Source organism: Salmo salar, chromosome 22 (assembly GCF_965601325.2).
Source record: "Salmo salar chromosome 22, fSalSal1, whole genome shotgun sequence".
Taxonomy (NCBI): domain Eukaryota; kingdom Metazoa; phylum Chordata; class Actinopteri; order Salmoniformes; family Salmonidae; genus Salmo; species Salmo salar.
In genome coordinates, this window is record NC_138312.1 from 24,309,815 (window position 1) to 24,324,785 (window position 14,971).

Consider the following 14,971-nt stretch of genomic DNA (forward strand, 5'->3'; position numbering starts at 1 on the left):
TGGTACGGCAACTGCACTGCCCTCAACCACAAGGCTCTCCAGAGGGTAGTGTGGTCTGCACAACGCATCACTGGGGGCAAACTACTTGCCCTCCAGGACACCTACACCACCCGATGTCACAGGAAGGCCAAAAAGATCATCAAGGACAACAACCCCCGAGCCACTGCCTGTTCACCCCGCTATCATCCAGAAGGCGAGGTCAGTACAGGTGCATCAAAGCTGGGACCGAGAGCTTCTATCTCAAGGCCTTCAGACTGTTAAACAGCCATCACTAACTTGGAGAGGCTGCTGCCAACATACAGACTCAAATCACTGGCCACTTTAATAAATGGATTTAATAAAGGTATCACTAGCCACTTTAAATAATGCAGCTTTAATAATGTTTACATATCCTACATTACTCATCTCATATATATATATACTGTATTTTAAACCATCTATTGCATCTTGCCTATGCCGCACGGCCATAGTACATCCATATATTTATATGTACATATTCTTATTCCATCCCCTTACATTGTATGTATAAGGTAGTCGTTGTGAATTTGTTAGATTACTTGTTAGATATTACTGCCCTGTCGGAACTAGAAGCACAAGCATTTCGCTACACTCACATTAACATCTGCTAACCATGTGTATATGACCAATACCATTTGATTTGATTTGATTGGAAAGCTCTCTCTCCCCCCCACCCCCCACGCCCAAGTTTTGAAGATAGATAAAGTGGAGTTGAATGCTAACCTTGTCCTGCATTGGACATCAGAATGTGATGATGAATATGTAGACCTTTTTTATTATATCTGTGCTTTATCTTCATATATAAAAGCTGAGTAAAGACGAAGCTCCTTTGTTCTGACTGTAATGTCACGACTCAGGTCTTAATGAGGCAGAAAGGTCATCAGGGATTGGCTCCAAAAGCCAATTATTTTCTTGAAGTGGGTTGTTACAATCATTAATAAGGCTAGCACTGGAATAGCAATGGGTGACAATTTTTGTTGTTGTTGCAATATTAGAAATACAAGCTCCCTTTTTAATTAATGGGAAATCTCCCTCACTGTAAGGTGGCAATTTAAGTAGAGACATTATGAGGGATTTCAGACCATAAGTATGTTTTGAATTATTTTTCACATACACTGCTCATTGTAGACAATTAATTTAAAGCTGTTTTGTGGCAGACTGGGAAAAGTGAACAAAAATCTGACAGAATTGTTGTTGAAACTGTTTGAATATCCGTGTTGTTGTACCTCTGGTGTTTCACGGCGCTGTTCTTTTTGGACTGGGAGAGAGAACTTTCATCAGATAATTATTTGTAATTAGAAGAGCCTGAGGCAGAATCCAGATTCCACAGGAAGTTGTAAATGGAGACTCTTTACTAATGTGACGTCCTTTTGTGGGAAGAAAATAAATTGGCACCCAGTTTGTTACTGACAAGTGGCTTGAGTGATTCATGAACTAGTTGAGACCAAAGAGACACTATCCATCTCTCTTCTGTAAATGACACAAACCGAGTGGGTGTTTGTTGATTTATTTGAATGTATGAGGCAAAACACACACACACACACACACACACACACACACCATTTTTTTTTTTTTACCTTTGAGAGCAGGAACCATAAATCCCACACTCATCTGTGATTGGCTGGAATGGAGGGAACAAGTCTTGAAGTGATTTCTGCTGCTGAAGTGTTGGGAGGGAGGGGTTGTTAGAGTGGGAGGGCTTTCAGTTCAGACTGAGCTGTTGAATGTTAGGTAAACAAGAAGCCAACCCTGATTTAGCTTTCAACCCCAATCTATCTGCGTGGTGTGTGGTGAGGAGGAAGCAGAAGGAGAGGGTAGGAAAGAACAAAGAAAGACGAGAGAGGGAGAGGGAGAGAAGGTAGAGAGAAGACAGAGGAAAACCAAATGGGAGTTGAGGAATGAGTTGAGGTGAGGACTGTGCATTGTCAGAGAACTGACTGAGGCTGTGCTACCATGGGCTTGTGACCTTTAATCTTATGGCTGTATGACCCTGTGCAGCTCAGCAGCTGTATTCTACCCTCAGGCAACCCTCTGATGAGACAGACGCTTTTTTTTGTCACACAGACACTGGCATGCATTTACACACACATACTCACAAATAGACAGACATGTATCCAGAGCAACTCATATCAACACGCAAACAGACAAGTTTACATTCCCAATCTTGATGATTTTATAGCCTAGTGATTTTATAGTACAGTGTTTGCACATCCAACACATTTCTAGGTGTAGAGTGGAAGAAAGTCACACGAAAGGAATAAAACTACCCACACACAGCTGCATTCTCCCATATGTTTGATTGCTAGCCTGAAGAAGACCACCTAATCGAAATGTTACAATAAAGGGAGCATGCCACATTGTGGGGGTATTTCTGTTCCTTTCCGAGTTGTTTATTCCCTGAGGCTGTGATAATGCATTTGGCCAGGTGATGGCGCCATCAGACTTTTCCATAATCAATTATGAAATGTGTGAAAAACTTTTTGTCAATATTCAATTTATGTCAAATCAAATTGTATTTGTCACATGCGCCGAATACAACGGGTGTAAACCTGACAGTGAAATGCTTACTTACAAACCCTTAATCAACAATGCAGTTTTAAGAAAATCCCTGAAAAATTAAGAGATAAGAATAACAAATAATTAAAGAGCAGCAGTAAATAACAATAATGGGCCTATATACAGGGGGTACCGGTACAGAGTCAATGTGTCAATGTGCGGGGGGCACCAGTGTCGAGGTAATTGTGGTAATTATGTACATGTAGGTAGTTATTAAAGTGGCTATGCATAAATAACAGAGAGTATCAGCAGCATGGGAGGGGGGGGGGGGGGGGGGGTGCAAATAGTCTGGGTAGATATTTGATTAGCTGTTCAGGAGTCTTATGGTTTGGGGGTAGAAGCTGTTTAGAAGCCTTTTGGACCTAGACTTGGCGCTCTGGTACCGCTTGCCGTGCAGTAGCAGAGAAAACAGTCTATGACTAGGGTGTCTGGAGTCTTTGACAATTTTTAGGGCCTTCCTCTGAAACCGCCTGGTATAGAGGTCCTGGATGGCAGGAAGCTTGGCCAAGCTTGGCCACAAAGCATTACCCTCTGTAGTGCTTTGCGGTCGTAGGCCGAGCAGTTGCCATACCAGGCATTGATGTAACCAGTCAGTATGCTCTCGATGGTGCAGCTGTAAAACCTTTTAAGGATCTGAGAACCCTTGCCAAATCTTTTCAGTGTGCTGAGGGGGAAAAGGCTTTGTTGTGCCCTTTTCACGACTGTCTTTCTGTGCTTGGACCATGTTAGTTGGTGTTGGTGATGTGGACGCCAAGGAACTAGAAGCTCTCAACCTGCTCCATTACAGCCCCGTCGATGAGAATGGGGGTGTGCTCGGTCCTCCTTTTCCTGTAGTCCACAATCATCTCCTTTGTCTTGATCACGTTGAGGGAGAGATTGTTGTCCTTGCACCACACGGTCAGGTCTCTGACCTCCTCCCTATAGGCTGTCTCATCGTTGTCGGTGATCAGGCCTACCACTGTTGTGTCACCAGCAAACTTAATCATGGTGTTGGAGTCGTGCCTGGCCATGCAGTCATGAGTGAACAGGGAGTACAGGAGGGGACTGATCACGCACCCCTGAGGGGCCCCCGTGTTGAGGATCAGCGTGGTGAATGTGTTGTTACCTACCCTTACCACCTGGGGGTGGCCTGTCAGGAAGTCCAGGATCCAGTTGCAGAGGAAGGTGTTTAGTCCCAGGGTCCTTCGCTTAGTGATGAGCTTTAATGGCACTATGGTGTTGAACGCTGAGCTGTAGTCAATGAATAGAATTCTCAGATAGGTGTTCCTTTTGTCCAGGTGGGAAAGGGCAGTATGGAGTGCAATAGATATTGCATCATCTGTGGATCTGTTGGTGCGGTATGCAAATTGGAGTGGGTCTAGGGTTTCTGGGATAATGGTGTTGATGTGAGCCATGACCAGCCTTTCAAAGCATTTCATGACTACAGACATGAGTGTTATGAGTCGGTAGTCATTTAGGCAGGTTACCTTAGTGTTCTTGGGCACAGGGTCTGCTTGAAACGTATTTCTTGAAACATGGTATTACAGACTCAGACAGGGAGAGGTTGAAAATTTCAGTGAAGACACTTGCCAGTTGGTCGCCTCTGGATGAGCGTTTTCCTGTTTGCTAATGGCAGAATACAGCTCATTGTGTGCGGTTTTATTGCCAGCATCGGTCTGTGGTGGTATGTAGACAGCTATGAAAAATACAGATGAAAACTCTCTAGGTAGATAGTGTGGTCTACAGCTTATCATGAGATACTCTACCTTGGGCGAGCAAAACCTTGAGACTTCCTTAGATATTTTGCACCAGCTATTGTTTACAAATCTGCATAGGCCCCCACCCCGTGTCTTACCAGAGGCTGTTTTGTCCTGCCGATAAAGTGTATAACCCGCCAGCTGTATGTTCTTAATGTCGTCATTCAGCCTTGACTCGGTGAAACATAAGATATGACAGTTTTTAATATCCTGTTTGTAGAATATGCGAGCTTTCAGTTCGTCCCATTTATTTTCCAGCAATTGAATGTTAGCTAGCAGAACGGAAGGCAAGGGCAAATTAGCCACTCGTCGCCTGATCCTCACATGGCATCCTGATCTCTTTCCGCAAAACCTACGTTTCCTTTTCCAGCAAATCACGGGGATCTGGGCCTGGTCGGGTGTCCGTAGTATATCCCTTACGTCGGACTCATTGAAGAAGAACTCCTCGTCCAATTTGAAGTGAATAATCCCAGTTCTGATGTCCAGAAGCTCTTTTCGGTCAAAAAGACGGTAGCAGCAACATTATGTACAAAACAGGTTACGAACCATGCGAAAAAACAAACATAATAGCACTGTTGGTTAAGAGCCAATAAGACGGCAGCCCTACCCTCCGGCGCCATCTATTATACCTGATACAGCCAGTGGCGACACGTCATTCAGGGCAGGTGGGGCTGTTTTGAGCCCCACATTTTCCGAATGTTTTTAAATATATATAAATATATCGATTTTTTTGGGGCTTGCCTGTTTTGCATGTTATTTTGGCATTAATACGTGTCACATATCAGTTTGCAAACAATGTAAAAAAACAAACAATATATATCACTGAGTTAATAAAGCCTCATACACACTTGGTCTCTTTTTTGTTTTCTTGAGTAAGGCAGCTCCAAAATGCAGGTGTTTCAGCCTAGCTCAGTGCTTTCTGTGGTAGTGGGGTGAGCCAGCAAAAAGTAGGATCATTGCGCCGTGATTGGCTCAGTGTTCTGTCACTCATGGGGACACTACTTCATCGCAAAGTTTATGTCCTTAATAAGTGTAGACATCCAAAATTTCAGCCCTTTGGGTCCTGCCATAGAGTTATATTACAAGTGCCCTTCCAAGAAGGCTCAAGGTCATTGGCCACAGATAAAATGACGTCAAATCACGTCATATGTACAGTGGCTTTGATTGGACAGATCATGTCAATATCTTACTTTCAAAGTCTTAGCTAGCAGTCATCATCATGAATCAAGTCGACAATCTACTGGCAAATCCTTTTTAATGAAGAGAAATTATAGATAAAACATATCGGTGCTCATCGGTCATTGGACATAAAGATTACACAACAAGTTGGAAATCGCAAATTCAACAATGAGTCGTGTGGAAGGAATCAGTGGCCAACTGCAAGCAGTGCAAAGCAGCCAGTAGCCTGCTATTCAATGGAGTGGCTGTGTGTGTTTTTTTCCTAGTTCCCACCATAAATCCAGAGAATGCCAGACTTTGATGACAAAGTTTGATGACAAAACCGCCGCACCATCTTCATGTTTAAGTGAGCACATCACAAGCCAATGTGAGTCCAAAAATGTATTGTATGCTGCTGCATACATTATGTAATATGCAAGGGAGATATGTATACTGTAGCTAAGAAAGTAATACTAAGTTTATGTTGTGTAGTAAGCTGTTAATAGCCAGTGTGCTTCACCCTAATAATTTGGTCTATTTTCACCTCTTAATTTCGCCTAACGTTACTGTTCTGACTCAGTGGTGCTGCACATGTAGCCTATAACCTGTTTTTGAGAAACGTCATCATCTAATATTGTAAGAGGTTTCATTGTCTGCTTATATGCCCCCTTTATTTATCCTATGGTTCTGACTTGATTTACAGGGAAAATACAGTAATAGCAGCCCATGTTCTGTATTCTGTCACTGTACATTTCAAAACTGCTGAACACATAGTTATATTGACTACGTCCGTCGTCACTCGCTCATTAATGTCTTTATCGAAATTACGGAATGACTCTTGTCCGCTCATCGTTCCCTTATGCCATTCTTTGTACATCTCAATTGTTAGTAGAAACCACATTTGTTTAAGCAAGTCAGCCATATCAGCTATGTTTTTTAAAAAGGCAGTAAACGAAGCTGAATTAATTGTTTTCGCTGCCAGACAAGGCTCCGCTGATAGCCAGGTGTATTGGTAGTAAGGATTCACTCCATTGTGCTTTATGTAGGCCCTAACAGTTTGTGGGCACCTCTTATCGCCATTATAGTGCAATTCATTTATTGTTTAGTGTTGTGTTGTGTAGGTCTTTGCTGGCATGCATCTAAGAAAAACAGTTTGAATTTGCCCCACCAGGATTTACATGCTAAAATCGCCACTGGATACAGCAAAATGGCACTGTGTACCTCCATATATATGATGCTAAGGGAATATGTAATTATTACTCAATAAGAGATGCCACAGTGTAAAACAGAAAATGATGACTTCTCTTATATCATTGCCAATAATAGCCCTATAGCTAACTAGAATAAAACAATGGAAGACAAATAGACTGACACAAATGCTTTTGCAGTAAGTCATTAGTCTAACAGTTAATGGTGACTTTTGAATAGAATAGGTCCGGCCACGGGCACAGTTTCTCTCTATCCAGGTCTCTGCAGTATTTTCCCTACTCAAGAGGGAGTTGTTTTGGCCAGCCTTGGGCTTTTTCTCACTGAGGTTGGATCAATAGTTTTTTTAAGTGCTCTCTGATACATGGACATTTCAATGAAAAAGCACTTTTCGGGCCTTGATGAAAGTTTCCTGTAATGCAGTTTACACCTCCCAGCCTAAGAACTAAATGATTGTTGCCATCTGATTGTTGCCTACCATCTAGTGGCATGAAAATGAGTTATTCACTAGGGTGCAGGAATCTTATGCAGATATGACTTGTGAAAAAAAGGTTAGGTTGACTTACAAGTAATCACCTTGTTCTTAACATGAGATATGACCAGTTTGTACATTTTGAAGAGGTAGTCTGGGCACCAGACTGGAGATCAACGAGCAACAAACATTATAGGTCTATCAGTCTAGACTATCCATCTATCCAACAACACTGACTATGATGGCTATACTTAGCGCTTTTTTTCATAAACAATCATTTTTAACTACATTATGACAGAATGTGTGTTTGTAAATGTGCACCTGCATAAATTATTATGCGCGTGAGAAAAAGTGAGGTGAGATATTGAGTGATAAATAGTAGATACTAGTATGATTTCTATTTGTGCGTAGTGAACGGCTACACTTTACATAGACTGTTCTGTTGCTCAGGGTCCAAAGAGACTCCAAGGTCTTTCCCATTTTGTATTCATTGCACAGTAATAGCTATGAACTGAAGTATTCAGTTCATAGCTATTAAGGTCTTGCTTTGCCTGGCTCAAACATAATGCAGCAAAGGCTATGGAGGAAGACGAGATCTGGACTATTGAAGCAGCCATATTGTGACTAGTTAGAATCAAGTAGGCTTACTTATGTTCCCATCAAGCAGGGGAAATGCACTCTCAGATTGTATGGTTTTTGTGTTGTGATTAAAGTGCCACAGTGTGTTTCTTGTAGCTCTACTGTAGTGTGAATAAATCCAGTTGGTTTCTAGCCATATGCCAAATAATAGGACTTCCTGTAGGCTGATTGTCCATCTGTCTGTCTGTCTGTCTGTCTGTCTGTCTGTCTGTCTGTCTGTCTGTCTGTCTGTGTCGAGAAAGTGTGAGCTAGAATGATGCTCCCCAGTGTTTCTTGGGAAGGTGAGCTGAATGCTAGCTGCTGGGTGAAGGGTGGAGGCTCTCTGACAGGCAGACAAGTCAGGCTGTCAGTACTGAAAAAGCCCCCTCTGCCTGGATGTGACAGGTACAGTATAGGATCTTAAAGGCAATGTACCTGTCCCCCACTCCTTTACATAGAGCCCCAGAGGGTTAGTATGAATAATTCATTACTCCTATGGTAAGTACCCTTGAGGCCCCCTCTACTGTACCTACATACTGTAGAATTGTGTGCTGGCTGTAGGACAAGTGGTCAAGTACCATCTCTAATTCAAAACATTTTCTTTGTTCAAATATAGCCACATTTGTGGCTCGTATTAAATTATTTCTATTTTCCACTAATGGATTTTCAGAGATTCTGAGAATCCAATCCCTCTTTCATTTGCTCAAGTGATTTATCTTAGCTCAATAAAATGCTCAGGACAATTTTTGGAGAAAATAAGACAGGCCAGAAGTTATTTACTTTTCCAAGCTCTGGTTTCTGAGCTCTAAAGGTATCAATAATGGAGATAGCCAAATCAATGTTAGCAATTACCCAGATTAATGGACAACAGTTGGACAATATCCAGGAGATCAGTGTCGACCTCTGACATCAGACTGTGGGAGCCCTGCTCAGAGAACCACTCCAGGCAAAACCGATACCAATTTACAACACTATTCAATTTGCATGCTAATGCAGCCAAAGCATGATGAGTAGAGTAGGCTACAGGGCTGGTTTGGTTCTAGTGCTGCTTACTCCGGCAGACAAATCAGCTACCCAATAATCGCATCAGACATTGGCTCCAGTGTAAGAATGGGAACATGAAGTGGAGTTGCCATGAATTATGAAACACAAAATGCTTCAGTAGAATATCCACTGCTTGTTAGCTTCATTGTGAGGCAGAAGGGCCAAGTCAGCGTCAAGGCGTCTATTCTATTGGTATGAAATATTTGAAAGAATAATATGCATATCCATAAGCTACAAGTGTAACATATAATCAAGGCCTACACATGCTGGCAATGACTCATTTATGCTAATTAAAAACACATTGTTGCTGTTAAAGAATCCAGACAAATGTATTTCCATCAGTTGACATTTTAATGTATAGCAACAGTACAAAGTGAATCGTTTGCTTGCAAAATAGTAGTGTTTTGTATGTACAATATCTATACAATAATTTATCATTTAAAAAAAGGTTCAATGGTAAAATGTATTACAGTTTATTGCACCACACATTTATAAATTATCATCATAAAAACGTCACACATGAAACATTTAACACTTAAACAGGACATGGGTTTTCTTATTTTGATTTAACTGTTACTTTTTTTAAACTCTTTTACAAATCTCTATTTGTGGAGTGTCCTCCAATGTTGACCAAAATGAACAGGGCCCTGTTTCCCGATAGCGATGGAATTTAGGCTTAAGAGTGTTTTAATAAGGCATCTTCCCTACAACTGCCGAAGATGTAACATGCGTTTCCCATACTGATAGGCTCTCAGATCAGCTTTCTCCATGCAAATCTTTCCTTAACATTATAATTATTTAACAATACTGACGACGGATCAGTTTCTAGAGAGATATTACCACCTACGGTTTGCAATTATTATTATAACGCTTATCAAATTACATTTATGAAAATGCACTAAATCACCGATTTGGCATATCATTGCATACGTTATGCTACACATCATTAAATATATTGAGACAAATACAGATAGTAGCCTACAACTAGCAAAATAGAATTCAATTGATTGAACATTGCAAAAATCACTGAAGCTGGAAACTCATATCTCCCTCACTAACTTTAAGCATCAGCTGTCAGAGCAGCTCACAGATCACTGCACCTGTACATAGCCCATCTGTAAATAGCACATCCAACTACCTCATCCCCATATTGCTTCTGCACATCTATCACCAGTGTTTAATTGCTAAATTGTAATTACTTCACCACTGCGGCCTATTTATTGCCTTACCTCCCTAATCTTACCTCATTTGCACACACTGTATATAGATTTTCCTATTGTGTTATTGACTGTACGTTTGTTTATTCCATGTGTAACTCTGTGTTGTTGTTTTTGTCGCACTGCTTTGCTTTATCTTGGCCAGGACGCAGTTGTAAATGAGAACTTGTTCTCAACTGGCCTACCGAGTTAAATAAAGGTGAAATGAAATTTAAAAAAAACATTAAATGTATTTCTATATGAATGAAATAGGCCTATAGCCTACTGTTTATATTTTAATGCAGTCATCTCAGTTTTCATTTGAAGCATATTTTTATACGTCGCATGTTTGTATTAATTGCAAAGACATTGGCAACTTTGTATTTGTAGTCAGCTTTGTTCTGAAGTTATCGACGGCCACAGAAACGGATAAACCATGTGATTCTGATGTTAGTGGAGATCCTCTGTGTATAATGTGACGCGGGAGGCAAAAAGCATCTAAGGACGGACTTAGCTGTTCTACGAGTTGTCTGAGGCAGGCATTAGATTACGATTGTTTCCGAGTGCTACGTTAATAACGATGGTTTTGGGAAACAGCTTGGAGATGTAATAATATTCCTACGAAGAAGGGTCTAACGATGAATTATGCTTTTGGGAAACCAGGCCCAGGACAAGTAACTGGTCAAAATTACTGTAGAATAATGGAGAAATCATCAAGAGGGTAATGAATGATTTCAGTGCAGATAAACATATCAAACAGAAACCCTGAATTAAAGCAATCCTATGGAGAGTCCAGTTTTATAATGATAATCTTTAAGATGACACAGTGAATGCAGCAGCAAAAAGAATGTCATTTGAATATGTTCAAATCAAACCATTTAAAAGGCTATTCTCTCATCTTGACCTCATCTTTTAAAAACGTTAATGGGACATACTTAAAAGAAAGGTACAGTCTACTTGATAGAACAGGAATCTTGAGTTTCTACCTTTGAAAGTATGCTATGTAGAAACCTGAGGATTCTCTGAAAGTATAACACAATGATCTACTGAAATTCAAGTATCATGTTCAATGTAAACATTGACTGATGGCTGAGAGGTCTCATAAACCAGGAGGAAACTGATCTGACCCACAGGAAGTGTCATTAATCTTCCAGCTCTAAGGAATGATTCCCAAAGCTCCATTGGCTACTTTGGGTCACTGCTAATATACAGTTGGTTAAATAAATGGTCTAGAAACCCACTTCCCTCATTTCTGTCATCCCCAGAGTGCCTTAATAACTTAAGACCACCTTGTTAAACTTTTCTACTTTGGCTACAGGGCATTTTACATTGTATGAAACATGACAGACTTTTAGGACTAAGAGCAAGGGTCCACAGGCTGAAGTGATCATTATAAATAAGGGGTATATTTGGAATGGTTTTCTATTCAGATTTGTTCTCTTTACAAATGTACTGAATTCTGATGGCTTAATTCAATTAAATCTGAACTGCAGTATTTACACAACAGCATAAATAAATTCAAATAGACTCATAGAAGGTTTTGGGCACCAGATTACCTCCCCTCACACTGCATCCAGTTCCCAGATTTAGGCACATGTTTGCACAGGCAGTAGGCAGAGTTACTGTGTAAACATTGCTAAGGCAGATTTGATTGAATCCAGCCCAAAGTACACCATAATACAATTGACCCCCCCACCCTGTAATAAGAGCTTTGTGTGGGTTTTTATGATAGAGTGCTCAGAGTGTGTCTGGTAAATTGAGTGTCTGGCAGGGCTGTAACCAAACAAAAATATTTTGCTACCTTGGATGATCTGGAGATTACATTTTAATGTCACCTAATCGCAGTATTCATTAACTGAAACCTTCAAGAAGCCTTCAAAAGGCTTCCTGAAGGCTTTATGATGCAACATTAGACTTGTCCACTGAAAAGGAAATGTCAGTCCAAGTCCAAGTCTATGATATGCATGTATTTCGTTTTTGTGGTACTGTTTAGTAGTCTCTCGTTGCCTGCACATCCATTACACCTCCACATGTGGCCCCACTGCAGCCGACAGAGTGATGACAGCAGTGCTTGGTGAATTTGCTTGTATATCTGTGCTCTTCCCTTGTTGAGCACTCGGGCTGAATTATTCTGTTGTTCAGTTTCCTTCACCTGCTGCTTGTGGGGCTGCTTGCTCTGCTGGTAGCATGCGACCTGTGTCCTGGGCCTTGTCTGTCTGTGTGTCTCTGAGTACACACGTCCGCCTCAGCTCTCCACAGACATGGCTGCGATGATCTGCTCCACTTTGTAGGCCAGCCTCTGCTTCTGGGCCTGATCCTCCTGCTCCAGGGCCTCAATGATCTGACACACACATACAAGACAGACACGAAATCAGCAAAGCAGGCCGGGAAACACAAGGTTACTGTACTTTGTGCTGCAATTACCCTCCTGTTACTACAAATAGGCAGGCTAAGGGGTACTTTAACTTACGTTGAATCTAGATGCCCCTGTTTTGGATGCCACCCTAGCCCCCTACTGTATTTTGTAAAGACATTGAGGTATAGGGCCTCACCTCTTGGCTGTACTTGCTGACGTAGGCATACATCTCGTGCAGGGCACACAGCACATTGAACTCATTGGAGTGAAGACGGGCCTGCTCGGCCAGGTATGCATTCATGTCCTGGTCACTGATGGCAGGTAGGCGGTTTATATCCGCGTAGTACCTAGAGGGAGACAGAAACACACACGCGCTGTTCTGTCAGCCAACATGTAACCTAAACATAGCAGGCGTGAAAGAAACGCCTGAAACTACACACCCCACATTCTGGACATGACGAGATAAAAACACTGTTGAGAAGTTCTCTTCTGCACTGTTCAACGAGCGCAAGCTGGCAAACGTGTCGCAGCTAGCTGCTACCCACTGGGCACAGACGTCAATTCAACATCTATTCCACGTTGGTTCAACATCATTTAATTGAAATGATGTGGAAACAACGTTGATTCAACTAGTGTGTGCCCAGTGGGTATATGTTTCACTGGGGACTGTTAACAAGAAAGCGCATGCCCAAAAGCGAAAGTCTTGTCACAGGTCTCTTCCTTTTCCCCTGAAAAGCAGATGTCTCCGATGTTCTGCCGATGGCACTGAGGTGGTCCACCACCTGTGACTGTAAGCTGTAAAGGTAGTCAGGACACTAAAGCCAGTCTTCCTCTGTGATTTCAGTGTAAAAGAATAACTACGAATCCCTTAATAATATTACAGTTGAGTGATGTAAGTAAAACACACACTCATCTCACCTCTCCACCCAGCTCTTGTAGTTGGGGATGTCCTTGGCGTAGAGTAGCTTGGTGGAGGGGGAGTCCTTGCCCAGGCGATGCTCTGAGGTAGAGCAGGAGTCCATGAAGGTCTGGGCCACCACAGACAGACAGGCGTCTGTGATGCTGCTTTTATGGATGTCAAACACAAACTGCGGGTTCTTGATCACGTTCACCCAGAAGCGCAGAGGCAGGCTGGGACAGAGGGAGGATGAGAAAGAACAGTTTATAGACAGTATATATATTGAGACGATCAACATAAAATCATTATTGCTTTCAAGTAGCGCATTAAATCTGCACTCCCTCACCAGTTGCTTTTCCATGTGTGGCGAACATCCATGTCATGTATGCCGTGCTTGTCAGCCTGCTCGTCCAGGAAGTCAAACATGTACTTGATGGCGAGCGGAAGAGCACTGCCCCGGCACACAGTGCTGAACAACGTCTCAAATAGGTCATCCACAAACTTCTGCAGTGTACCCTAAAGAAAAAAACCACAGGAATGTTAAAAACACACCATAGCGTTGGAACAAAATGACTGAATCTGTAATTGCTAAGATGCTCTGGGGGAGAGTAAGGGAATACCTTAGTAGCCAGTAGCCTGGTCAGGTATATCTCGGACACCATCTTAGAGCCGCGCTCACCCTCCTTCTGGTCCCCATGGTCGTGGTTCTTGACCAGGTGCCACACCTTCACCCCACTCTCCATGTCCGGGGTGAGCATGGGCACGCGGGAGTGAGGGCTGTCAGGACTGGTGGGGGTGGAGCGGAACGGTACATCTGCGGAGAGAGAGGGTCCCAGACAGACAGTCACGAAATATTATCTCAGTCGGTCCGGTAGAATAATGAATAGGTAAGTGAGTGGTTTGGTGGTGAGAGTGGCTCCATGGCAGGCCTGATTGACTGACCGTATCTACTGATGCTGCGTGGGAAGCTGGCTGAGGAGGGCAGGTTGTACGAGGACATCTGCTTGGGCACCAGGGCTACCACACAGTGGTCTGACACCTGCAGGATTCATATGGAAAACACAAGGGTTCATGCCAGTTTGACCCACTCCCAAATCAACATTATTGGGTCAAAACATGACATTGATATGAGAAATTTGGCCCGATGAAGACCAATAGAAGTTATTCAATTTACAATTTGGGATATACAGTATAATGAACTTGAACTTAGTGGGTAAGCAATGGTGAAGAGGTGGGTTTTCAGGCGGGACTGAAAGATAGAGATGAACTCAGAGTCACAGATGGCTGGAGGGAGGGAGTTCCAGAACCCTCTGCGCAACCCTGGAGAAGATGCTGTCACTGAAGCTTTGAAGCTTGGACCTGGACACGAGTCACAAGGTGGCCTGCTGTGGTAGAACGGAGTGAGTGTGTGGGTTGCACAGGAGGTTGGTGGCACCTTAATTGGGGAGGATGGGCTCATAATAATGGATGGAACGGAATAATTGGAATGGTAATTAAAATCCTCTCTGACCCTTCTTCTCCCTTACCAACCCTGCACAGGAGGCTGCTCATAATAATGGCTGGAACCCATTCCATTCACTTCATTCCAGCCATTATTATGAGCCATCCTCCCCTCAGCAGGCTCCTGTGGTGGGTTGGTAGGGGAGAAGAAGGTCAGAGAGGTGTGCATGCCTTTTGCAGTAAAGCAGGCTCCCAGCATGAGTAGAATTCACT

At 42.5% G+C, this 14,971-nt stretch overlaps 1 protein-coding gene across 1 annotated transcript in view; it reads right to left on the reverse strand.

The window, feature by feature from the left end:
- Window positions 1-9,140: 9,140 nt before the first annotated feature.
- The window catches only part of LOC106583001 (plexin-A2), a 51,622-nt gene continuing 45,791 nt past the window's right edge, over window positions 9,141-14,971 (reverse strand). Inside the window, exons 27-32 of the mRNA XM_014166698.3 lie at window positions 14,201-14,297; window positions 13,879-14,072; window positions 13,605-13,774; window positions 13,279-13,491; window positions 12,557-12,707; window positions 9,141-12,345 (exon numbers count right to left, since the gene is read on the reverse strand). Of these exons, the coding sequence (XP_014022173.3) occupies window positions 12,250-12,345; window positions 12,557-12,707; window positions 13,279-13,491; window positions 13,605-13,774; window positions 13,879-14,072; window positions 14,201-14,297 (921 nt within the window). The 3' untranslated portion in view covers window positions 9,141-12,249. The remainder of the gene's footprint in view (window positions 12,346-12,556; window positions 12,708-13,278; window positions 13,492-13,604; window positions 13,775-13,878; window positions 14,073-14,200; window positions 14,298-14,971) is intronic.